Below are 26,910 nucleotides of genomic sequence, written 5' to 3'. Positions count from 1 at the left end.
AAAAAAGAAACCCTCCCACACAGGACCGAAAGTGGCTTTGGGTCTGTGCTGAAAAACCACTGAAACATTTCACCTCTGTCTCTGAGAAATCAGAAAAGCGCAGGAGAGTTGAGTTTCTCAAAACAGGCTCCGGGAAATGACTGAGAGCTTCTGCTGCTTCTTGTTATTACAGCCAGTGCATGAGACTCGTGTCTGCACACCTGCCCGTAAGAGCCGCAGACGTATCGTATCGTAGCGAAATCAGTGCACTGTGCATACGCGCTCCAGCTCCAGGAAGGTCCTTGTGTGGTACCAGTGAGGTGTGTGTGTGTGTGTGTGAGTGTGTGAACTCTTCTCACTCTTACCCATCACCTCCAGGAGGAGATGCACACACAGCTCATTGGAAGCCAGCGCCAGGCCCACACTGGGCTGGACGGACAGGTTAGCCAGCACCCTGATCAGTTTCACCAGGACGTCCTGGTCTCGGTGCCCAGGGCCCCGGGGCTCCTGTGGGTTCGGAGGGGCCAGGCCTGCTTGTTTGTAGGTCTGGAACAGGCCCAGGAGAACGGACATGGAGCCCTCCTCCTGGTACACACGCCGCCTGGCCTCCTGGCTCCTGCCTGCCAGGTTTCCTAATGTGAACAGGAGACGGACCACCAGATCCTGCCAGAGGAGGAGAAAAACGGTTGGGAGGTGGGAGAGGAGTGTGTGTGTGTGTGTGTGTGTGTGTGTGTGTGTGTGTGTGTGTGTGTGTGTGTGTGTGTGTGTGTGTGTGTCTGGGTACATAGAAGACCTGGAGGGGTAACTGAGCAGGGTGGAAAATCACAAGATGTCACGATCCTAAATAAAGTAGGAGATTATCACCCGTGTGCTGACCCAAACGACGGGAGCCCTGAAACCCACTGGGACACAGACTAGAGGTTCGTCAGATTACGCTGTTTTACATTAACACGTTCGCCTTAACTGAGAGGACAAACTGTTCTGTGCAATAAGGAAGTCAAAAGGACAGTATGTTCCTATATGAGGGCTGTGTGTGTGTGTGTGTGTGTGTGTGTGTGTGTGTGTGTGTGTGTGTGTGTGTGTGTGTGTGTGTGTGTGTGTGTGTGTGTGTGTGTGTGTGTGTGTGTGTGTGTGTGATTCTCAGCATGCTGGATCCATGTTTATTCTAGTGTAAGATTATATGGGATTTTTATATAACATGATCGTGTTACTCTCAGAAGGGAGGGAACAGAATCTAATCTTACTATAGTGGAATGTACAAACACACACAGCACACACCTTCACTCACCATTAGTGATGTTAAGGTTACGAGTGCATGTGTGTAAAGTACATATGTTTAGGCTGCACTCACCTGCTTCCTCCTGTGTTTGCTCAACAGGTCTAAAAATATCCTGTAGCAGGATGGTGTCTCGGCCAGGACACAGCAACATTCAGCATAAGAGGACAGCTTACTGTGGACAGGACAACACACGGACAGGACAAACTCCACACGTCAGTCTACAAGGGCTCGGGAGCAATGCCGTCACACTGCAACATGTGTGTAAAGATGGCTGGGGATTATTTTCATCTATGTAAGCGTTTCAACACACCCAGTTACATTTAACACAACTTCCAGTTTTTAGGTTGAAGCACCTGTGTTATAAAGGCACACGCCCACATCGTAGCTCCTTTGAAATAACTCGAGCCCGACAACGTGCTTCTCACCTAAATATCCGGGCCACGTTAAGGCAGATGTCGTGGTCATCCGGGTGACGACCCAGGACAGCACAGAGCGTGGGGAAGACGTCAGCGGACAGGAAGGTGGTGCGAGACTCCGAACGCTCGGCCAGGTTCCTCAGGGCCGCCGTGAGCTGGAGGGGATTGAGAGGTCAGTCATCAGAAGAGGTCAAGTTAGGCGCTTCAAACCCAAGCGTGTCACAAGTGTCTGTGTGTAAGTTGTGTATTGTGACTCTTAAGTGTATGTTTGGACCCGACACGTGTGCTCACTCTAGTTGCTGCCTCCAGGATACGGATCCAAACGCTTCCACTCTTATAATCAAGGAGAAGGGGCGGAAGGTTTTGAGAGTGCCTCATAAATCTCAGAGCCCAGCGTCCGGTCCACTGATGAGACCCCGTGTACCACGCCGAGGTCCATCTGACCCCACTCACTGCACTCTGGGAACGCCCACCTTTAAACCCGCCCACCGGCTAATGAGGCACGCCTCCTTCTGCGTCAGACACATGCGTGCCAAGCTCAGGAAGTTTGCTCAGGCGGGCCCGAGTGTTTATGTTCCCCGCTCCTCTGGAGAACCGTGCGCTGTGGTGGGCCGGGCTCCAGAGTGGAGGTCTGAGGGGCAGCGTGGACACACGGAGGGAGAGAAGGAAACCGCAGGACGAAAACAAAACCCCAGGAAAGGCGCGTAAAACAATCGGGTCCCGTCAGGACCCTGAGCGGGCCCCACCCGTCCACAGGCCTCGCAATTTGTCCAGTTTTGGGTGTAGCTCAGAATTCTGAGAAGTCTGGGTGGGGTTCCTTCCAGCCTGTTGGCTGTTGGGCTCTCTGAGGAAGATCACGCCATGTTTCCTCCACAGATCTCCTTCGGGGCAGCAGAAGATAGTGGAAAATCTGCAGCTTTCACTTGGAGATTCCTTAATTGTTCTGTGTTTTCGAGGGAGTGAGTGAGATCTCAGTGTGACCCAGTATGTGTTCTGCTAGGAATCTGCTAAACTTACACTTTGCAGTGTGGGCAGTGTTGCCACTGAAAAGCCTCTGTTGTTTAAATATTACAGCAATCACCCTAAGGGCTGCAAACGTTCTAGGTTTGTGCTTTAAAGTCCGTAGCAGTGGTAAATGAAACGACCTTCAGGGGTTTGTGAGAGTGTGCACGTGTCATGCGGTGTATCCCACACAGAGGCGAGGTCACGAGAAGAGTGTGTGGTGTCCTTCTGAGCGCCAGGAGCTACACACCTGCACCTGTATGTGTCCTGTTAGGACACGCTGAGCGTTTGAGACGCTGGACGCGGTGAGCGTGTGAGACAGCTGTAGCAGGACCCTGATGACGTCCTTAGACAGAAGCAGCGCACACAGGTCACTGTTTCCTGAGAGCAGCTTCAGAGAGCCCACCATGTACAACACAGGCTCAACACTGCTGGACACATCCTCACACCGCAGCACTGAGAGGAGGGAATCTGATACACACACACACACACACACACACACAGACACACACACACACACACACACACACACACATACACACACACACACAGACACACACACACACACATACACACATACACATAGAGACACACACACACACACACAAACATACACATAGAGACACACATAGAGACACACACACACACACACACACACATAGAGACACACACACACACACACACACACACACATAGACACACACACACACACATACACATAGACACACACACACACACACATACACATAGACACACACACACACACACACACACACACAGAGACACACACACACACATACACATAGAGACACACATACACACATAGAGACACACACACATAGAGATACACACACACACACACATAGACACACACACATACACATAGACACACACACACACACACCCACACGCACATACACATAGAGAGAGACACACACACACATACACATAGAGACACACACACACACACACACACATAGACACACACACACAGAGACACACACACACACACACACACACACACACACACACACATACACATAGAGACACACACACACACACACACATAGAGACACGCACACACACACATACACAGAGACACACACACACACACACACATAGAGACACACACACACACAGACACACACACACACACATAGAGACACACACACACACACACACACACACACACACACACACACACATAGAGACACACACACACATACACACACACACATTCATGCACACACAAATACACGGACACACGCAAACAGACACGGACGCATGCATATATGCACACACACACACACACGTACGCATTCATGCATACGCACGAACACAGACACACATAGACACGGATGCATGCATTTGCGCACACACACACACACACACACACACACACACACACACACACACACACACACACACACACACACACACACACACACATAGAGACACACACACACATACACACACACACATTCATGCACACACAAATACACGGACACACGCAAACAGACACGGACGCATGCATATATGCACACACACACACACACACACACACACGTACGCATTCATGCATACGCACGAACACAGACACACATAGACACGGATGCATGCATTTGCGCACACACACACACACACACACACACACACACACACACACACACACACACACACACACACACACACACACATAGAGACACACACACACATACACACACACACATTCATGCACACACAAATACACGGACACACGCAAACAGACACGGACGCATGCATATATGCACACACACACACACACACACACGTACGCATTCATGCATACGCACGAACACAGACACACATAGACACGGATGCATGCATTTGCGCACACACACACACACACACACACACACACACACACACACACACACACACACACACACACACACACACATAGAGACACACACACACATACACACACACACATTCATGCACACACAAATACACGGACACACGCAAACAGACACGGACGCATGCATATATGCACACACACACACACACACACACACACGTACGCATTCATGCATGCGCACGAACACAGACACACACAGACACGGATGCATGCATTTGCACACACACACACACACACACACACCAATAGCTTGCGTGTGAAAGGTAGGTAATGAGTGAACACAGGGTGAATAAGTGACAGTTTTAGAGTCGCACCTATAACAGAGTTGTCCATGAACAGGAAGTCATTACTGGAACTACAGCTCACTCTGAAAACCAGCTTGCAAATGTTCAGCAAATTGTTGCCACTGACATGGAGCTGAAATGACACAGCAATATAAAAAACACAGGAACTATGACTCGTGTGTGTGTGTGTGCGCGTGTGTGCACGTGTGTGTGTGCGTGCATGTACTCACTCCCAGAACGAGTGTGGCTAGCGTTAGGTTGAGCTTATCTGATCCGAGGTCTATCAGCCTGAAGAGAGCTCTCAGAATGACAGACCTCCTCCGTAGACGTTTCCCCAGCAGGTCTCTCTGTGCCAGGGCACGGTGGAGAGCCCAGCAGGCCTGACACAAACGCCCCAGCGTCTCCTCTGACACGCTTCCTCCTGCACACGGGAGACAGACAGGACAAGACGTTGCCTTGCTAGTTGTTGTCTGCAGAGACACGTCCAACACTTTTAGACATCACGTCTCATCCTAAACCAAACAGCCTAATGTCACACAGACACACAGCTCCTGATTTATATATACTTTTATATTTTTTCAGTGAACTTGGGCTGGTGGCCAGAATAGATCCGCTGACATTTTCATGACATTCATCCCACACACAAACACCCACTGATCCAGATAGTACAGGGGTGCAAGCACACACTACACGTCTTCAGCTGCTGTCAGATGCACACGTGCACTTTACAGGCTCTGTTCAAACTGTGTATGTGAGAAAGGAATACGGTTCATAAAACTAGTGCAAATGGAGGCTTGGTCTTCCCAACACATACCACACTTGATGGAGAGTGACTCCGGAGTCAGAGAGGAAGTATATGTTGATCCAGTGGCGTTTTTTTCTCTGGGTTCAAGAGTGCACCAGTGGAACACTGGTCATATACCCCCTAGGGGTTACTGGGGGATCAGGTTTCTGCACACTATCATTTCCCTGGTTGGACTGGCACAGTCTTCCAACATGATGTGGTAGTTGGGTTTTATGTTTGCCAGTTCAATTCAAATGCCAGTATATCTTATGCAAATTCAGTATTACCATACATGGAGCTTTCACAACACTAAATGTACAAGCTTAGTGTGAATGTGGTCTTTGGGCATTAATAACCTAAACCACAATAAACATGAACGATAATAAACCATAATAACCAATACTAAACATAAACCACAATAAACCATACTAAACCTAAACCATAATAAACCATAATAAACAATACTTAACATAAACCACAAAAAAACATACTAAACCTAAACCATAATAGATCATAATAAACCTAAACCATAATAAACCATAATAGATCACAATAAACCTAAACCATAATAAACCATAATAGACCATAACAGACCATAATAAACCAGTAACTTTGGAAACACAAGAGCACACAGTGAATGTTTGTCAGAAACATTACAAAGGAGGGATTAAACAGAGGTGGGATTAAACAGAGGTGGGATTAAACAGAGGAGGGATTAAACAGAGGTGGGATTAAACAGAGGTGGGATTAAACAGAGGTGGGATTAAAGTGGGATTAAACTCCTGAGTGACACAGTGGAAGAAGATAAACTAGTAACCAGTTATCAGTGTATAAGATCAGACAAAGATATGGATGATTTCAAGGTTTTAAACTAAGAGTGTGATGAGTAAGAAGTTTAATATGGCCAAAATGCTCATTTTCTACTATCAAAAACAGCCCTGTCATTAGTTTGTTGAAGCTGACATTCACTGTAAACATCTGGATATCCGGCGTTACCACTGGGTAGATTAGCCACATGCTTCTGTTATCCTGCACTAGCAGTTCTGGGTTACACTTCTTCCATGTTGCATGAGCATTATTCACTACCGTACTGCTGTTCTATTCACTATTCACTACCGTACTGCTGTTCTATTCACTATTCACTACCGTACTGCTGTTCTATTCACTATTCACAACCGTACTGCTGTTCTATTCACTATTCACAACCGTACTGCTGTTCTATTCACTATTCACAACCGCACTGCTGTTCATTACTGAGGCCCTGTATTGCTCACATTCTGTTCTCTCTGGTCACTATGTTATCTATGGCTACTCTAGGTTCTCCATGGCTACTATATGTTCTCCATGGCTACTATATGTTCTCCATGGTTACTATATGTTCTCCATGGCTACTATATGTTCTCCATGGCTACTATATGTTATCTATGGCTACTATAGTTTCTCTATGGCTACTATAGGTTCTCCATGGCTACTATATGTTCTCCATGGCTACTATATGTTTTCCATGGTTACTATATGTTCTCCATGGCTACTATATGTTCTCCATGGCTACTATATGTTATCTATGGCTACTATAGTTTCTCCATGGCTACTATATGTTCTCCATGGCTACTATATGTCCTCTATGGCTACTATATGTTCTCTATGGCTAATATGTTTTCTGTGGCTAATCACTTTGCAATGGTTTCAAACTGAAATTGAGCTACCACCAGAGTCTGCCACTTTGATGCCTCTTTGCTGTTCACACTGCTTGTGGTGCATGGCCTACTTGAAAGTGAATAATATTATGAGATTTGGTTAGCTATCGGTTAGTAGTTTTGGGTAAATGTAGCAGGGTTGTAACCCATCTCTATTTCAGCTTACTGTGGTTTTTTTCAGTTTGTGGTTCAACTCCATTTCAGTTAGGTCAGCGTGTTCCTTATTCTTCTCTCCAGTTCGAGTCTGCAAGCCCCAAGTATTACTGTGAGGTGCAGTATAGTATTAACGTAAGGTGCAGTATGATATTAACATGAGGTGCAGTATGGTATTAACGTGAGGTGCAGTATAGTATTAACGTAAGGTGCAGTATGATATTAACATGAGGTGCAGTATGGTATGAACGTGAGGTGCGGTATGGTATGAACCTGAGGTGCAGTATGGTATTACGTGAGGTGCAGTATGGTATTAACATAAGGTGCAGTATAGTATGAATGTGAGGTGCAGTATGGTATGAATGTGAGGTGCAGTATGGTATTAATGTGAGGTGCAGTATGGTATTAACATGAAGTGTAGTATGGTATGAACGTGAGGTGCAGTATGGTATTACGTGAGGTGCAGTATTGTATGAACATGAGGTGCAGTATGGTATGAATGTGAGGTGCAGTATGGTATTAATGTGAGGTGCAGTATGGTATGAACGTGAGGTGCAGTATGGTATGAACATGAGGTGCAGTATGGTATGAATGTGAGGTGCAGTATGGTATTAACGTGAGGTGCAGTATAGTATTAACGTAAGGTGCAGTATGATATTAACATGAGGTGCAGTATGGTATGAACGTGAGGTGCGGTATGGTATGAACGTGAGCTGCAGTATGGTATTACGTGAGGTGCAGTATGGTATTAACATAAGGTGCAGTATAGTATGAATGTGAGGTGCAGTATGGTATGAATGTGAGGTGCAGTATGGTATTAATGTGAGGTGCAGTATGGTATTAACATGAAGTGTAGTATGGTATGAACGTGAGGTGCAGTATGGTATTACGTGAGGTGCAGTATTGTATGATCATGAGGTGCAGTATGGTATGAATGTGAGGTGCAGTATGGTATTAATGTGAGGTGCAGTATGGTATGAACATGAGGTGCAGTATGGTATGAACATGAGGTGCAGTATGGTATTAACGTGAGGTGCAGTATGGTATGAACGTGAGGTGCAGTATGGTATTAACGTGAGGTGCAGTATGGTATGAACGTGAGGTGCAGTATGGTATGAACATGAGGTGCAGTATAGTATGAATGTGAGGTGCAGTATAGTATGAATGTGAGGTGCAGTATGGTATGAACGTGAGGTGCAGTATAGTATGAATGTGAGGTGCAGTATGGTATGAATGTGGGGTGCAGTATGGTATGAACGTGAGGTGCAGTATGGTATGAACGTGAGGTGCAGTATGGTATGAACATGAGGTGCAGTATGGTATTAACGTGAGGTGCAGTATGGTATGAATGTGAGGTGCAGTATGGTATTAATGTGAGGTGCAGTATGGTATGAACGTGAGGTGCAGTATGGTATGAACATGAGGTGCAGTATGGTATGAATGTGAGGTGCAGTATGGTATGAACGTGAGGTGCAGTATGGTATGAACGTGAGGTGCAGTATGGTATGAACGTGAGGTGCAGTATGGTATGAACATGAGGTGCAGTATAGTATGAATGTGAGGTGCAGTATAGTATGAATGTGAGGTGCAGTATGGTATGAACGTGAGGTGCAGTATAGTATGAATGTGAGGTGCAGTATGGTATGAATGTGGGGTGCAGTATGGTATGAACGTGAGGTGCAGTATGGTATGAACGTGAGGTGCAGTATGGTATGAACATGAGGTGCAGTATGGTATTAACGTGAGGTGCAGTATGGTATGAATGTGAGGTGCAGTATGGTATTAATGTGAGGTGCAGTATGGTATGAACGTTAGGTGCAGTATGGTATGAACATGAGGTGCAGTATGGTATGAATGTGAGGTGCAGTATGGTATTAACGTGAGGTGCAGTATAGTATTAACGTAAGGTGCAGTATGATATTAACATGAGGTGCAGTATGGTATGAACGTGAGGTGCGGTATGGTATGAACGTGAGCTGCAGTATGGTATTACGTGAGGTGCAGTATGGTATTAACATAAGGTGCAGTATAGTATGAATGTGAGGTGCAGTATGGTATGAATGTGAGGTGCAGTATGGTATTAATGTGAGGTGCAGTATGGTATTAACATGAAGTGTAGTATGGTATGAACGTGAGGTGCAGTATGGTATTACGTGAGGTGCAGTATTGTATGATCATGAGGTGCAGTATGGTATGAATGTGAGGTGCAGTATGGTATTAATGTGAGGTGCAGTATGGTATGAACATGAGGTGCAGTATGGTATGAACATGAGGTGCAGTATGGTATTAACGTGAGGTGCAGTATGGTATGAACGTGAGGTGCAGTATGGTATTAACGTGAGGTGCAGTATGGTATGAACGTGAGGTGCAGTATGGTATGAACATGAGGTGCAGTATAGTATGAATGTGAGGTGCAGTATAGTATGAATGTGAGGTGCAGTATGGTATGAACGTGAGGTGCAGTATGGTATGAACGTGAGGTGCAGTATGGTATGAACATGAGGTGCAGTATGGTATGAATGTGAGGTGCAGTATGGTATGAACGTGAGGTGCAGTATGGTATGAACGTGAGGTGCAGTATGGTATGAATGTGAGGTGCAGTATGGTATTAACGTGAGGTGCAGTATGGTATGAACGTGAGGTGCAGTATGGTATGAACATGAGGTGCAGTATGGTATGAATGTGAGGTGCAGTATGGTATTAACGTGAGGTGCAGTATGGTATGAACGTGAGGTGCAGTATGGTATGAACATGAGGTGCAGTATGGTATGAATGTGAGGTGCAGTATGGTATTAACGTGAGGTGCAGTATGGTATGAACGTGAGGTGCAGTATGGTATGAATGTGAGGTGCAGTATGGTATTAACGTGAGGTACAGTATAGTATGAATGTGAGGTGCAGTATGGTATTTTAAAGTGTCAGAGCAGTGGAAAGGGGAAGAGCTGAAGAGCTATTCTGGGTAAAATAAATGTTGTTTCTGTAGTCCGTGCTGGCCTGGTGTTGAGAGGCAGAGGTGTCATCTCACACCATCACCCCCTCAGTGTTCCACTATACATGAGCCACGAGGCACTTGTGCACAATAAATATTTGATATTTGTCTTTCAAATGAATTTCCATTCAGTTTTAGGGCTTAAATATTCAGTGCCATCAGACTGGGCTGGGTGGTGTTCTCCACCACCTCTGTTCTTGCTCCACCCGTGTGATCGTGCCAAGCACAACACACGTCTGCTTTCTCTTTCTGCTGCTGTCGGACATCTTGTTTTCCTTCTTGCTGCAGCTGTGTGCTCGCCCTCCTCTCTAGGAACATACTCCTAAAACTAGGAACATACTTCTAAAACTAGAAACATACTCCTCTCTAGGAACATACTCCTAAAACTAGGAACATACTCCTCTCTAGGAACATACTCCTAAAACTAGGAACATACTTCTAAAACTAGAAACATACTCCTCTCTAGGAACATACTCCTAAAACTAGGAACATACTCCTAAAACTAGAAACATACTCCTCTCTAGGAACATACTCCTAAAACTAGGAACATACTTCTAAAACTAGAAACATACTCCTCTCTAGGAACATACTCCTAAAACTAGGAATATACTTCTAAAACTAGAAACATACTCCTCTCTAGGAACATACTCCTAAAACTAGGAACATACTCCTAAAATAGGAACATACTCATCTCTAGGAACATACTCCTAAAACTAGGAAAACACTCCAAAAACTAGAAACATACTCCTCTCTAGGAACATACTCCTAAAACTAGGAACATACTCCTCTCTAGGAACATACTCCTAAAACCAGGAACATACTCCTAAAACTAGAAACATACTCCTAAAACTAGGAGTCGCACTTTGAATCTTGAGAGCACGCCTAAAATACCACAGATTCCACTGCCTGTGTTGTGAGCACTAATAATAAAAAACTTAATGGGATTCCCAAAGACCTGTTTTTTACAAATACATACTGTAATATGCAGAAATATTTTATTAGGCAATTAAAATAATGCTTAGTAATGTTTAGTAATACTGAAAGTTCTTGTTATGTAAATGTTTTTAAGGTAAACTGATATTTCTTGTTTATGACTGTTTCTCAAAATGTATTGGTAAGATTGCTGGATTGTTCAAGATCTTAGCTTGAATTCTTTATCATAATAATGCCTTTGGGAAACTGGATCTAATCCAGTTTCAGCCCTCAAATTCATTCAGTTAGTCAAAAAACAGTTAGTCAAAAAACAGTCAAAAAACAGTTAGTCAAAAAACAGTTAGTCAAAAAACAGTTAGTCAAAAAACAGTTAGTCAAAAATCAGTTAGTCATCACCTGATTCAACAGCCTCAAACTCCTGCAGAACAGGAAGCACCTCAGAATCCCAGAACACATCTGCTACATCACTTCCTGTCATGTCTTCACGGCCATATTCAGCTTCTGTTTCATAAAGGACAAAGAAGAGGCCAAACCACACACACACACACACACACACACACACACACACACACACACACACACACACACACGGTGTGAACAGTCATGCTGCACGTCTGCTAGCTTCACTTCAGTGGTTCTCACTCTTTTAACCGTTTGTGTACAGACACAGGACGTGCGGTGTGGCACGGACAGGGTGAGGTCTGGCGTGCGCACGTCGTTTGATTAGCCTGGGGCTTCACATTTGCATTAGAGGCACCGTGCAGTCGTGGCTGTACCTGTTGGTATGTCCATGAATCTTAGAATCTTGCATTGGGGTTGATGAATAGCAGATAAAGATAATCAAATCATATGGGCATGTGTGGATACAACAAACCTGGTTTTGTTCCTCTTGCATGAGGGGGGTTATCTCTGCTGACCTGTGGTGTTCCACTGGTGCACAGTTCCACACACACATTGCAAACACAAAAGAAAACAAAGAAAAAGTGATGGCATTGCATGGTGTCATATTTTGTCAGGTCACATCTGACTACTGAGAAGCTAACACAAACCACCCCGGACAAGTCAAAGAGAACACATCATATGTGCGGCTCCTTCTAATGCAGAAAACCCTCCAGTTCCAGTTCCTACCACAAGGTGTCCCTGTTGTAGTGCCCCGGCACCTACGTATGCCAGCCACAGTGAGCTACACAGGTATCTCTGTGTCTGATGTACTACATGTGTATCCCAGTGCTTTTTGTTTAGCAGCACTGAGCCACAGTGTGTGATCTTTAGTCTGGACCAGGCAGCCTGCCTGACGTGAGCATGTGCAGTGCTGGTGGTGAAGTGTGGCAGGAAACCACAGGCCTGTGTGCTTGTGTCCAACACGCCGGCAACATGGTGCTGCTCTCATCTGTACCACAGTTACAGTTAGTGCTACTGGCACTTTCCCTCTGTGCTTCAGTCCAAACTGCAGCTATTTTGCATATGTGGAACTGTATGCCAATTCCATGCAAACCAAATTCCAAATTCAATGATTTGCTAATGCGTGTTGTGGGTACAGAAGTACATATGGACTGCTGATGAAGGAGGAAGGGACAGATTGTTATGGTAGAGCTGGGCATATCTGGGGCATTGACATTTGGGTCATTGATCATGTTTTTGGGTCATTGATCTTGTATTTGGGTCATTGATCATGTATTTGGGGCATTGATTGTGGTTTTGGAGCACTGATTGTGTATTGGAGGCTTGATTGTGTATTGGAAGATTGATCGTGTATTGGGACATTGGTCATGTAATGGAGGGTTGATCGTATATTGGGAAATTGATCATGTATTGGGGCATTGGTCATGTAATGGAGGAATGGTGGTGTATTGGGGCATTGGTCATGTAATGGAGGATTGGTGGTGTATTGGGGCATTGGTGGAGTTTGGTAATGACTTGATAATGCTGATGGTCTATATTTGACCAAGACGTGGTCTCATGAGAGTCTGGAGTGAAGATACACTGGCATCCATCAGAAGAGCGGCTGGCCACAAACTTCTAATGTAATACCGCACCATTACCACGTATATCATAGAGAGAGAGAGAGAGAGAGAGAGAGAGAGAGAGAGAGAGATAGTTGGGGTTATACTGTATCTGTGAATGTCTTGTATAAGTGCTTTCAGGTGTGTGTTTTAGAAAATGACCTTTGAACCTACAGCCTGTAGACTCCTACCTAGGCCTGTTTCCTGGTTAGATCTCCTACTAGGGAGTGTCCAACTCTGCAGTATTCAACACTAGGGTTGCAACGGTATGAGATTTTCACGGTATGATAACCGTCTCAGAAAATACCGCGGTATCACGGTTATCACGGTATCACAGTTAGTTTGTATATTATTAAAAGATACACTGACCCTTAAAGAAATTACAACAAGTTTTTTTGTTCAATTAACTATTTATTGTAGAAACCTGGAACTATTGTATACAAAATGTCTCCTTTAAAAAAATAAGCTGTACACATGTTTATATAAATACTGCAAAATTAGATAAACCTAAATCATGGATTTCAGTACAATTATTTAAGTTTAAATTATTTAATATCTGATAAACTGAGCCTGGGTCAGTGTCTGATCAACAACTGTTGTAAACGTCCGTTGTACTGCCAAGTTAGAATATAACCAGATACTGCAGAAAGAGAGGATTTATTTCTGACATGATCCTCACAATAGAGATTTCTATTTTAAGGCTTTCACACCGAGTCTGGTTTTAACATATGAAAAACAGGCACGTTAAAATTTGAAAATGAACGCATGTAAATTAATGGCGTCTTTCACATCCAGTGAAAGCAAGGACCTTAAAAATCTATGGATGATTTACACTTTCGCTAGTGACCGTAGCGCGCGACTCGGCACAGTTCTTTTGTCTTACGTTAACAAATACGAGCCTCTTGTAATTCCAGGACGAAACACGAGAGAACGTGAAGACGTTAAGACTGGGCGTTTTGAAAATAAAGAACCATTAAATAATTTAATAAAAAGCGAATTATTTTGAGTATATGTATAAATATTTAACTTAATTAAGTTTAAGGTGCTGGGAAATATTGAAACGGACCTTTAAAGTTACGTATAAGTACTTTAATTCCACCTTATAAAGGTGTATGAACCCTGCAAACATGAATTTGTTCATTGCGCTGAGGCGCGGCGCGCGCAAAGTTACAAAATTCGAGAGCTGCACGACCTCGCAAATCGACAGCGCGCGAGACCCTCGCGCACCGGCGGAGCCACCGTGATTACGTCATTTTCGCCGCTGATTTTAGTTAAGCTTTTTTTTTGTTAAAAAATTTGTTAAGTCTAATGCACTTTCTGCCATTCTCACTGCTGTGTGCTTAGTAGCTGAACCGGAGCGGAGTTGCGCATGCGCGGGTCAGTTTCTCCGCTGGCTTGCTTTTTACCGGTAATAAGCAAACGCACACGGTATGATAACCGTGCATTTTAATACCGTGGTATACCGTGAAACCGGTTACCGCTGCAACCCTATTCAACACACGACCTTGAGCCTAAATTTGGCCCTGAATTTAGTTACTGGTAGCCAACTGATGTTGAAGAACTTAGGTGTTCAAATCACAGTCCTCAAATTCCACAGATACTACAGATCTCTGACCCTCTCTAGAAGACAACTGTCTCACCCTCTCTAGAAGACAATTGTCTCACCCTCTCTAGAAGATAACTGTATCACCATCTCTAGAAGATGTAAATGTAAATGTAAATGTACAAGAAATGGCAAAAGAAGAAAACAACTAAATGAACTGTTTGATTAACTGTTTTGATTAACACATGGCTGTACTTAGATTTAGGTTTGGACATGAATAACTAAGATCTAGCGTATTGACTGGGGCTTGAATCCCAGTGTTGTGTTTGACATTTGCAACATTCAAAATATTTGAAATAATGTATAGCTTGGCTTATGGTTTCAGTTAACCGGCTCAGTTTGGTGGTTCTCAGCACTATGAATATTTTACAAATCTACATGCCTGTCAGAAATTTTATTATCAGATATTTTATCTGCCCATCAAATATTTTATTAGTTCAGCAGCATGCATACAAATTCAGTTCCTGCAGATTTTTCTGTCTTAGATAAGGCATCGTCTGACTATAAAAATGTTTTATTACTCTTTGTGGTCACAGGGCTAAGTCTGATCTACAGAGAGATTAGAACAAACGCCGGGCCCTCAAAGCTGCTACAACACCAGGAGTCATCAGACCTGCTGTCTCTAGGGTCCAAGAAACATGGAGGCTACTGTCTTCTCAAAGTCCCTCATGTGAAGAGTAGGGAAGATTCAGCGTGTGGCTGGAGCTAAGACACATACGTGAGGACAGGAGGACACATGCTCACCTGGGCTGTGTGTGCGTGTGTGGGGGACGTGGGGGACGTGTCTCTACACCATGGAGACTTCTTCTGTTCCACTGATGGGATGGATCCGTGTTCACTGACAGAGGATCATCACAACCCTCAGTGTGAGGATCTTTAGCAGTAAACACACACACACACACACACACACACACACACACACACACACACACATTCACAAACATTTACATTTACATTTTTATATTTACGGCATTTAGCAGACGCTCTCATCCAGAGCGACTTACAAAGTGCTTTGCATCTGATCACAGAATTCATCCTAGGTAATAGTACAGATAGGCCAGAATTCAAGATACCATTGAGTCAGACTACTACTAAACTACAGGAGTCAATATCATTACCTAGTGTTTTACAAGTTAGACATTTGCCAAGAAGCACAAATAACCATAGACAGACATACAATTTAAGAACAACGGCAAGTGGTATCAGCTGAGTTAGTGGACTCCACGTTCTGTCTGTCACCTTCACTTTAGACAGGATCTGAGACGAACAATTTCTAAACAAACAATTCCTGTGTGGCGACACAGACACACACATCCCTACACGACCTGGGAGACGGTGAATGGACTATTCTGGACTATTCTGAGAGTGATGCAGTGAAGCAGCTGTCAGCATGTCCTCAAAGTGAAGGCGACCCAGACAGGGACGAGCTCACTCTAAAAAGAAACCTCGACCTGCTGTTAAAATGGACTGACACATGAATAAAGAGAAGTGAATGCTAGACACAAAAGTGCTGTGTCACTGCCAACCATGAAGGCCATTCAGCCCAACACCTTTCCTCTCGTCCCCCCTTAACGTTACATCATTCAGCCCAACACCTTTCCCCTCGTCCCCCCCTTAACGTTACGTCATTCAGCCCAACACCTTTCCCCTCGTCCCCCCCTTAACGTTACGTCATTCAGCCCAACACCTTTCCTCTCGTCCCCCCCTTAACGTTACGCCATTCAGCCCAACACCTTTCCCCTCGTCCCCCCCTTAACGTTACATCATTCAGCCCAACACCTTTCCCCTCGTCCCCACCCTTAACGTTACATCATTCAGCCCAACACCTTTCCCCTCGTCCCCCCCTTAACGTTACATCATTCAGCCCAACACCTTTCCCCTCGTCCCCACCCTTAACGTTACGTCATTCAGCCCAACACCTTTCCCCTCGTCCCCACCCTAACGTTACACCATTCAGCCCAACACCTTTCCCCTCGTCCCCCCCTTAACGTTACACCATTCAGCCCAACACCTTTCCCCTCGTCCCCACCCTAACGTTACATCATTCAGCCCAACACCTTTCCCCTCGTCCCCCCTTAACGTTACACCATTCAGCCCAACACCTTTCCCCTCGTCCCCACCCTTAACGTTACGTCATTCAGCCCAACACCTTTCCCCTCATCCCCACCCTTAACGTTACACCATTCAGCCCAACACCTTTCCCCTCGTCCCCCCCTTAACGTTACGTCATTCAGCCCAACACCTTTCCCCTCGTCCCCACCCTAACGTTACATCATTCAGCCCAACACCTTTCCCCTCGTCCCCCCCTTAACGTTACATCATTCAGCCCAACACCTTTCCCCTCGTCCCCACCCTTAACGTTACATCATTCAGCCCAACACCTTTCCCCTCGTCCCCCCCTTAACGTTACACCATTCAGCCCAACACCTTTCCCCTCGTCCCCCCCTTAACGTTACACCATTCAGCCCAACACCTTTCCCCTCGTCCCCACCCTTAACGTTACATCATTCAGCCCAACACCTTTCCCCTCGTCCCCACCCTAACGTTACATCATTCAGCCCAACACCTTTCCCCTCGTCCCCACCCTAACGTTACATCATTCAGCCCAACACCTTTCCCCTCGTCCCCCCCTTAACGTTACATCATTCAGCCCAACACCTTTCCCCTCGTCCCCACCCTAACGTTACATCATTCAGCCCAACACCTTTCCCCTCGTCCCCCCCTTAACGTTACATCATTCAGCCCAACACCTTTTCCCTCGTCTCCCCCCCTTAACGTTACACCATTCAGCCCAACACCTTTCCCCTCGTCTCCCCCTTAACGTTACATCATTCAGCCCAACACCTTTCCCCTCGTCTCCCCCTTAACGTTACATCATTCAGCCCAACACCTTTCCTCTCGTCCCCCCTTAACGTTACATCATTCAGCCCAACACCTTTCCCCTCGTCTCCCCCTTAACGTTACATCATTCAGCCCAACACCTTTCCCCTCGTCTCCCCCTTAACGTTACATCATTCAGCCCAACACCTTTTCCCTCGTCTCCCCCCCTAACGTTACGTCATTCTGCCCAACACCTCGTCTCCCCCCTAACGTTACGTCATTCAGCCCAACACCTCGTCTCCCCCTTAACGTTACATCATTCAGCCCAACACCTCGTCTCCCCCCCTAACGTTACATCATTCAGCCCAACACCTCGTCTCCCCCCCTTAACGGTGTTAAGCCTTTCTCTAGCTCTCTTATTCACAGGTTCTTATTAGCAAACCTAATCTCTCAAAGCCACTGGCACCTCCTTGTCCTCCCCCGTCCTCCCCCTGTCCTCCCCCTGTCCTCCCCGTCCCCTCCCTCTCCCCCTCTGCCCTGTCTTGTCTCTTATATTGTTGATTTTCCAGAAGTATCTCTAACCATCTCAATAACTTCTTCTATTTAGCATGATTTGACATCCTGGTCTCTTTTCCTTTGCCAGTCTCACATAAAACAGACGGTGGACAATGTCCCTCTCAAAAAAAAATCAAAACTGCTTTGAGAGTGCAGGTTATTAACGAATAATGATTTGCAGTAGTCACACACGAGTTAAAGCATTGCAGACACCACCAGCTTCTTCCCGTTTGTGTCACACACGGTTTCTCCACGCCCCCACATACCTTTAGACGTGTGAGTCTCAGGAGGCCGTGGAGGGAGGGAGACCGCCCTGAGACGTCTGGGCGCCGTGCGTCCTGAGTTCCCCCGGTTACTCGACGGTGGAGGTTTGGGCACTGCCGTTTCTCTCGGCCCACGTTCATCCACTAAGAGGGGCAACCTGGATTTCTGAATGATGAAGAGTGGTAAGATGTGTTTCCCCTATCAGGTCATACACGATTAAAGATATTAGATCTTAAAGACACCTTACATGTTCCAAAGGAGACAGACGGGTCCCTGAATTTGGCCTGGAATCAGGAACCTCGAAATTCCGAGAATGAAGGCTACAGGACATTAAGAAACCTCTTTGAGTAAATAAACCCAAATCTGCAACTTGCCACAATCAAGAAACATTGATTGTGAGAATTCTCTTTGTGAGAATGCGCAAAAGCTGATTTCAAAACACAAAGTGTATTCCAAAATGGCAGGTTACACTTTATTTATTTAGTTATCACCTGTATGTGGAAGGTGGTCTTGCCTCACGGGCTGAAACATGTCCAAACAGCTGACGGTGCTCCTCGCGTGGGGTAACAGGTCTCTGAGTGGCGAGCGTCCTAAGGGAGCGGCGTGCTGCCGTCACTATCTCCGCGCTGGTGGGTCTCCTGGCTCCAGCGCTGAAGAGGGAGGGTTCCTGCTTCCTCTGTTTACGCTCCTGCGAGCTCATGTGAGGGATGTGCAGCTACAATGGAGCAAAAGGCCCAAAACATACAGCATCACCGCACCAGACAGACGGGAGATAACTTCTCTACGCACCCCACAGGACGACAACGTAAGACACTAAGAGTTTTCGATTTTCTGCTTTGGATGGATTAAGTGTGTTCATGAAAAGAATAATACAAATAACATATGGGCGATCAAGCAAACAAAAGTTCAGTTTTTGTAGTAACCAGGTTTTCTGGAGTAACAGACAGGGGGCCTCCATAAAGCTCTTCATCACTGACGTAAAGCTCTTCATAACAAATATAAAGCCCTTCATCACAGATATAAAGCTCTTCATCACAGATATAAAGCTCTTCATCACAGATATAAAGCTCTTCATAACAAATATAAAGCCCTTCATCACAGATATAAAGCTCTTCATCACAGACATAAAGCTCTTCATAACAAATATAAAGCCCTTCATCACAGATATAAAGCTCTTCATCACAGATATAAAGCTCTTCATCACGAATATAAAGCTCTTCATCACAGACATAAAGCTCTTCATCATGAATATAAAGCTCTTCATCACAGACATAAAGCTCTTCATCAAAGTTATAAAGCTCTTCATCACAGACATAAAGCTCTTCATAACAAACATAAAGCTCTTCATCACAGACATAAAGCTCTTCATCACGAATATAAAGCTCTTCATCACAGATATAAAGCTCTTCATCACATACATAAAGCTCTTCATCATGAATATAAAGCTCTTCATCACAGACATAAAGCTCTTCATCACAGACATAAAGCTCTTCATCACAGATATAAAACTCTTCATCATGAATATAAAGCTCTTCATCACAGACATAAAGCTCTTCATCACAGACATAAAGCTCTTCATCACAGATATAAAACTCTTCATCACAGACATAAAGCTCTTCATCACGAATAAGCTCTTCATCACAGATTATAAAGCTCTTCATCACAGATATAAAGCTCTTCATAACAGACATAAAGCTCTTCATCACAGATATAAAGCTCTTCATCACAGACAGAAAGCTCTTCATCACGAATAAGCTCTTTATCACAGATATAAAGCTGTTCGCACGTGCGCCGCGCGTGCCCGTCTCCGCTTTGCCGCGCACGTGTCATCACCATGGTGACGTGTACCGGTTAGAATTCAAGTATGTCAACAAAAACAAAACGTTAGCCTGCTAGCTAGCGGTCAAATGTACAGGGACAGTGCACCATTCACAAAGGTTCACGGTACCATCATTCATATAAATATATTCTCTTGACACGTATATTAAAGCTTTATTGTTAATCTATAGCTTTGGACACCAAATAAAACCTGTTGGTTCCTCGCTTAACTAAGGATGATGTGATACTCTTATTAATGGCACTTCTTTCACGAATATATAATGAACCGTATCGATTATCACTAAAAATACAATATTGTTTTAGAAACACATTTACCTGGTACATTTAGCTAGCTGTGCCCGCATGTCCCGTTTCTGTCCCGCTGTGTTCAGAACCGCCCCGCGACTCTACGTGCACACGCCGCGCGTTCACACGCAGCGCTGCGGGCACGCGCACAAGTCATTAGCCATTCACAAGTTTACTAAAAAATAAGGCACGCGCACACCCTGCTAAGGGGATTATTTATGAGCAAGTCACGAGACACGACAAGATTAGTGGCTGCTGTTTAGGGGATATGAAATATATATTTTTCTGCCTGCTGAAATCATAATTCTTGTCCTTGGGTGTCTACACACAAGAGCGTTGTATGATGTGTGATATGATTTTTAATTGCAAGGTGGAATAACATGTAATCACTGTACATAATGTAATTGAAGCAATTTGGAGCAGGTATTGGGTTGTTTTAGACGTTTATATGTGTATATGGAAACCATGAGGCCTTTCTTGAGAAATGTCACCTACCACAAGCGTGAGAATAAAGGTTTCAACCAAACAGAACTTCTTATCTAAATCAAATAAGTTACATTAAACCAAATTGATCAGCTAAATTGTTCAACTGATTAATTCTATTTATTTTTTCATTTGTTATTGTGCATCCTTTTACAACAGGCACAGCAATAAACATCTTTATGTAGGCTACTGGTACAGAAAGTGACCATGGATACATAGATGCTCCCTGTACAATGAAAACTACAAGTAGCCATCATTCTCTTTTACTTGGCCGCCATTGCCAGTCTCCACACAGAAACCCTAACCAGACGCAGGGAACAGGCATCCTTATGTTGCAGGAAGTTCATTTTCATCAGCACCATTTTGTGTTTGCACTACATATGTAGCTTACAGTAGGTGTACTTTCCATTTGGCCACCATTTCTTAAACCGTGACAGGCTTGTTAGGAGACTGTACACAAAATGGCGGATGTATTGCAGCCCTTTCGCATTGCCTCACTCAGAAAATACATCCCTCTGGTGTTTTATGGTTTTGGTTACCCTGGTCCTCTCACAGATTTGTGTCCTGAATCCTCTCAGTAAAGTCAGAAAGTCTTTTAAACCTGTCTAAAATCTGCCCAGTAAAACTCCCAATGAGATCAAACACAATATATCTTATTGTACCCAGCAGATTTATCAGTAGTCATAAACAAATCCCTGACTCTTTTGTACTGGATCCTTTATGTCTTAACCATGACAGCCGTTTGAACTGCTTTATAGCCAAACAAACTGATAGAATTTGTTTACTAGACAACATACAAACCTACTTTACCGCTATTTCTTCTCTTTTCTTTTCATTCAATGTAAGATGTATATATGAGCAATCTTGTGCCTATCTGGTTGGTTTTAAATAGCACTACAAGCTTCATTCTCATGGATACAGAGAATCTTATTGGTTGAGAGTAACTGGAAGGCTTGACCAATCAGGAGTCATCACCATGCTGCTCATCAGCCAATGGCTGTTTAGAGATGGTTGCTGCTATTTCATTGTCACTAGGGGAGGGGGAGCAGTGCCATGATACCCAGGATGGTAATCTGACAATCACCATGCCAGTTTAGAAAGGTTCAGTATACAGAACAATACATAATACATACAGTGTAGGTCTGCATGAACTAATTTGTTGAAAGTTGCAGAGGCATTATATATATCTGAATGTATATGAATCTTGTGCACTCACACACACTCACACACACACACACACACACACACACACACACACACACACACACACACACACACACACACACACATGCATATGAATGAATGTACTGGTCATCTCATGCATACACACACACACACACACACACACACACATACATACACTGTGGGGTTCTCACGCATCACTGAGTTAAATTGGTTTGCTTTGCAATGGCCATGGTCTTTCTTCATGGTGTGTCTCCTAGGTAACCACTTCCAGTGCTAAATCTTTGGATGCATACTTCCTCACTACACATTAAAGGAACTAGCGTTCATTCACATGTACGTGCACACACACACATACACACACACACACACACACACACGACAAGATGTCGAAGAATGTAACAAGACTGCCTTAGAAGATGCATTAAAGCATCAGTTTGTTTACTCTCTCAGTACTCTCTCAGTACTCTCAGTACTCTCTCAGTACTCTCTCAGTACTCTCCCAGTACTCTCATCACTCTCTCAATACTCTCTCAGTACTCTCAGTACTCTCATCACTCGCTCATCACTCGCTCAGTACTCTCTCAGTACTCTCTCAGTACTCTCAGTACTCTCATCACTCTCTCGGTACTCTCTCAGTACTCTCAGTACTCTCCCAGTACTCTCATCACTCTCTCAGTACTCTCTCAGTACTCTCAGTACTCTCCCAGTACTCTCTCATCACTCTCTCAGTACTCTCTCAGTACTCTCAGTACTCTCCCAGTACTCTCATCACTCTCTCAGTACTCTCTCAGTACTCTCAGTACTCTCCCAGTACTCTCTCATCACTCTCTCAGTACTCTCTCAGTACTCTCAGTACTCTCCCAGTACTCTCATCACTCTCTCAGTACTCTCTCAGTACTCTCAGTACTCTCCCAGTACTCTCTCATCACTCTCTCAGTACTCTCTCAGTACTCTCATTACTCTCTCAGTACTCTCTCAGTACTCTCAGTACTCTCCCAGTACTCTCTCATCACTCTCTCAGTACTCTCTCAGTACTCTCATTACTCTCTCAGTACTCTCTCACTACCGTTCTACTGTACTTCAGCTTTTACTTTGATCTATCTACATCAAAACCTGCATACAAATGTACACACACACACAGAGCCAAACTCAGTGGGTAAGATGAAGGAAGATATTAAGATATTGTGATGTCATTTTCTGCCCCTTATGAGGTGTTGTTGATCCTACACGTCTTATTTGGACAGGTTGTTTTAGCTCTCCCTCACTTCTGTTATGTGTTGGAGGGACAGAGCGGATGAAGAGTCATCCACATTACATTCTTGGGTCGTGGCATTTGTCTTGGTGTTTAATTGAGCTCTTCCTGCAGCGTGTGTGCAGACCCTGACAACAGCTGACAGACTGAATCAGTCCTAGCTCACACAGACTGGATCTGATAATGACGTAATCACAACAGCCTGGTAATGTACAAGCCACACACACAAACTGCTTCACTGTTGTCTTTAACATTTGTTAAAGGCAAAAAGACTAAACATTTGGTTGTACTGAGTTTGTACTGATAATTAAAATCATCATCGAAATATCCAAAACGTGATGAGCTGATAAATGAATTCAGATGAAGATACATAGATTCATCTGAGAAATGTTGATACATTGATGATGTTCAAGATGAACAAATTAAGGCCTGACAATGTCACTTTCTGTTGCTTAAGAGGAGGTTTTGAACCTGTGTGATTCATTTTGACAGATAAACTAGAAACAAACTATAAAAATATCAACATTAAAAGCTGTAAACAAAAGTAGGTATTGTTAAAATGCAGGTTTGTTGTATAAGAAATATTTATTCAGCCTTGGGGCTGTTACTGGCAATGCTTCATCATAACACATGGCAGGCATATGCATACATAAATTCTTGACATTAATGATTTCTTTACATTCATACATTACATTAAAATAAAAGACGTTTAGTTTAACTTATTGTTATAAGATATACTGCAAGCACCAACCACAGAGAAAGGCAGGGGAGTATCTATCAATTGGCACTTAGCACAAACAGGTGCTTGTGTCAAAGAGAGAGACTTTCCTGTTGGCTTGGGGGCTAAAGGCATCTGGGATACATCAGCTGAAATTACTTCAAGTCAAAGCAAAAACACTTCTCATTAGCCTGCTTTTTGTGTTTTATGATTTCACAATTCATCGTGATGGTAATCGTATGCCTCAAAATGCTTCTCATTCTCTGAAATGAGACAATTTAAAATGTCTGGACAAACTAATTATAAAGACAAGGCCTTTGTCTTTTTAAATGAATTTGAATTTTATGAGAATTTTGAGAAAGGTGATGTTTGCTCTGCCATTTTCGTGAAAGGGTGGGTGCCTGAACCCTTTCTGGGTCATCATCACAGAGCTAACTAGCAAGAGAAACTCAGTGTGTAATCCCACACAGATGATAATAGAAACATGGAGAAGGGAGCAGGGTAGCGCGATGGAATTTTCCGTGGTTCTGCGGTCTGGATATGCGTCTTTATTGTGCCCTCACAGTCCACAAAGTGTCCACCACACCCACAGCCTACATGCTTGTCATGTAAAAGAAAACACAAACACAACCTCTGTTGTCAACTGATTAACAAATAAAAAGCATTCTGGTCTGTCTGGCATGGCATGACTAACAGCACAATATGTGTTAAAGAGTAAAGTGGCATTAAGCCTTAGTTTGAGCGCTAGTAAAAGAGTTTGATGAAGACACTATGACCTCATGCAGACTTCCTGAACATACAGGAACGGGTATTCAGAGCCAGAGAGCAGCAGCAGCAGCAGTGGGCCTTGTTTTTGCTTAACAATCTTATAAATCTTGACATGGAATTTATTAAAAGGCATTTTATGCGTTATGAATGTTTATGACGTCGTTAAGCTGGGACACATTTTATCCAAAACACTGGTTGAGTTTCCAGGTGAGAAACCCAGGAGAACGCAGGCAGATGCAGAATTAATCACACCCTTCATTAAAAATGTTCAAGAAAATTGATTTGCTTTTTCCCTGGAACTCTAACTGGGTGTTTTCTACCATTCATCATCAGAGGGTAAGTCGAGGAAATGTCAGAGCAAAAGAGACAGGTTCAAATACGGCAGACGACACACAGAGTTAAGGCCAGAGTGTCCTGCAACAGTTCCAGCGGTGGAGAGAGAGCGGGCACTCACATCCCGAGGCAGACGTGCGGGACCGAGCAGAACAGGTTTCGTGTTTGAGATCGTTATGTGATGTCTTGCAGTAGGAACCCACCGTCCGCAACAACTGGGCTGTTTTTGACCTCTTAGGGGAACAATTAGGTCTTGAGCTGCTAACTCCCATCCACAGTGTTAGAAACAGCAGACAACAGTCGTCAAAGAGGTGATTCTTCAGCCATGGACTACAACCATTCCTGTGCCATAGATTTCAGAGAATTACTGTTAATGGTTAATTAAGATTATTTTTCATGCTCATATTTGCTTTTATTTGTGTTTACTTAAAGCACTGAAATATGAATGAAAAATGTGTACATTTGAATGAAACACATGACCCTTCACAAACACAGAAAAGTGCCTGTTAGGAAGACCAGCAACTAGTCATTAGGCATGAGTCAGATTACACTGTAATGAGTATGCAGGTATAACCATTTAAATAAATACACGTACAGTTTTATACACGAGAGACCTTTCTCTGTTCGTTTGTTCTCTCTCTCACGCACACACACACACACACACACACACACACACACACACACACACACACACACACACACACACACAGCCTCCAAAACAGTATATCTATGTTTAAATTCTCACACTTTTGTCATCCATGACTTTTTGTGGTTGTGCTCTGTTTAAACCCTCCAGTGGAGTGAACGGGTGATGAGTGAACGGGTGATGCCAGCAGCAGCCCAGTGTTAACATGCTCAACACGTCCAGCCTTTCATCTCTTTATCTAGAGAGACCGAGGGAGACGCAGCTATAAGGTTCACAAAATGGCACCAAATGAACTTATATTATACTGGGCTTGGATTTACTTTGATGCACAGTAGACCATGTTTACATACAGCAGTATGGCATTTGTGAATGTCTGCACCTTTGTACAGTGTGTGTGTGTGTGTGTGTGTGTGTGTGTGTGTGTGTGTGTGTGTGTGTGTGAGTGTAAAGAAAGAAAGATTAGGTTTCTAGTAATTGTGCACTGTGTAACTGGCTTCCCAGTGCAATATGGTGTCCATCTGTTCGCCCTTGTGCTGCACATGTGCCCCTGTAATAAAGCGTAATGGTGTTTCCAGTAACAGATCTCAGGGTGCAGGCCCTCACACCACTGGCAACCAGATCGTGTTCCACAGCCTAATGGACAACTAGAGCTACACTGAAGCGAAGATCTCACGTCTCTGTGTGTCTCTCTCTCTCTCTCTTCTCTCTCCCCTTTCTCTGGATCACACAAAGCTCCTTTCAGCA

At 44.2% G+C, this 26,910-nt stretch overlaps 1 protein-coding gene and 1 long non-coding RNA gene across 2 annotated transcripts in view; one reads left to right on the top strand and one right to left on the bottom strand.

Moving 5' to 3' along the window:
• armc2 (armadillo repeat containing 2) overlaps positions 1-26,386 on the bottom strand; it is a 30,387-nt gene extending 4,001 nt beyond the window's left edge. Inside the window, 15 exon segments of the mRNA XM_076988097.1 lie at positions 61-75; positions 345-642; positions 1,331-1,430; positions 1,684-1,829; positions 2,927-3,147; positions 4,888-4,990; positions 5,088-5,278; positions 11,809-11,913; positions 12,287-12,342; positions 15,763-15,892; positions 18,660-18,822; positions 18,905-18,977; positions 19,149-19,372; positions 25,724-25,862; positions 26,266-26,386. Coding sequence (XP_076844212.1) covers positions 61-75; positions 345-642; positions 1,331-1,430; positions 1,684-1,829; positions 2,927-3,147; positions 4,888-4,990; positions 5,088-5,278; positions 11,809-11,913; positions 12,287-12,342; positions 15,763-15,892; positions 18,660-18,822; positions 18,905-18,977; positions 19,149-19,372; positions 25,724-25,862; positions 26,266-26,276 — 1,975 coding nt within the window. The 5' untranslated portion in view covers positions 26,277-26,386.
• On the top strand, positions 557-16,368 carry LOC143489225 (uncharacterized). Its single transcript, XR_013124606.1, has 3 exons — positions 557-899; positions 1,358-1,550; positions 15,555-16,368. It is a non-coding gene; the product is annotated as an uncharacterized LOC143489225 (long non-coding RNA).
• Positions 26,387-26,910: the final 524 nt, after the last annotated feature.

The sequence above is a fragment of the Brachyhypopomus gauderio genome, unplaced genomic scaffold (assembly GCF_052324685.1).
Source record: "Brachyhypopomus gauderio isolate BG-103 unplaced genomic scaffold, BGAUD_0.2 sc60, whole genome shotgun sequence".
Classification (NCBI taxonomy): Eukaryota; Metazoa; Chordata; class Actinopteri; order Gymnotiformes; family Hypopomidae; genus Brachyhypopomus; species Brachyhypopomus gauderio.
Note: the sequence above shows the minus strand (reverse complement) of the source record. Positions and strands in the feature narration are given on the sequence as shown.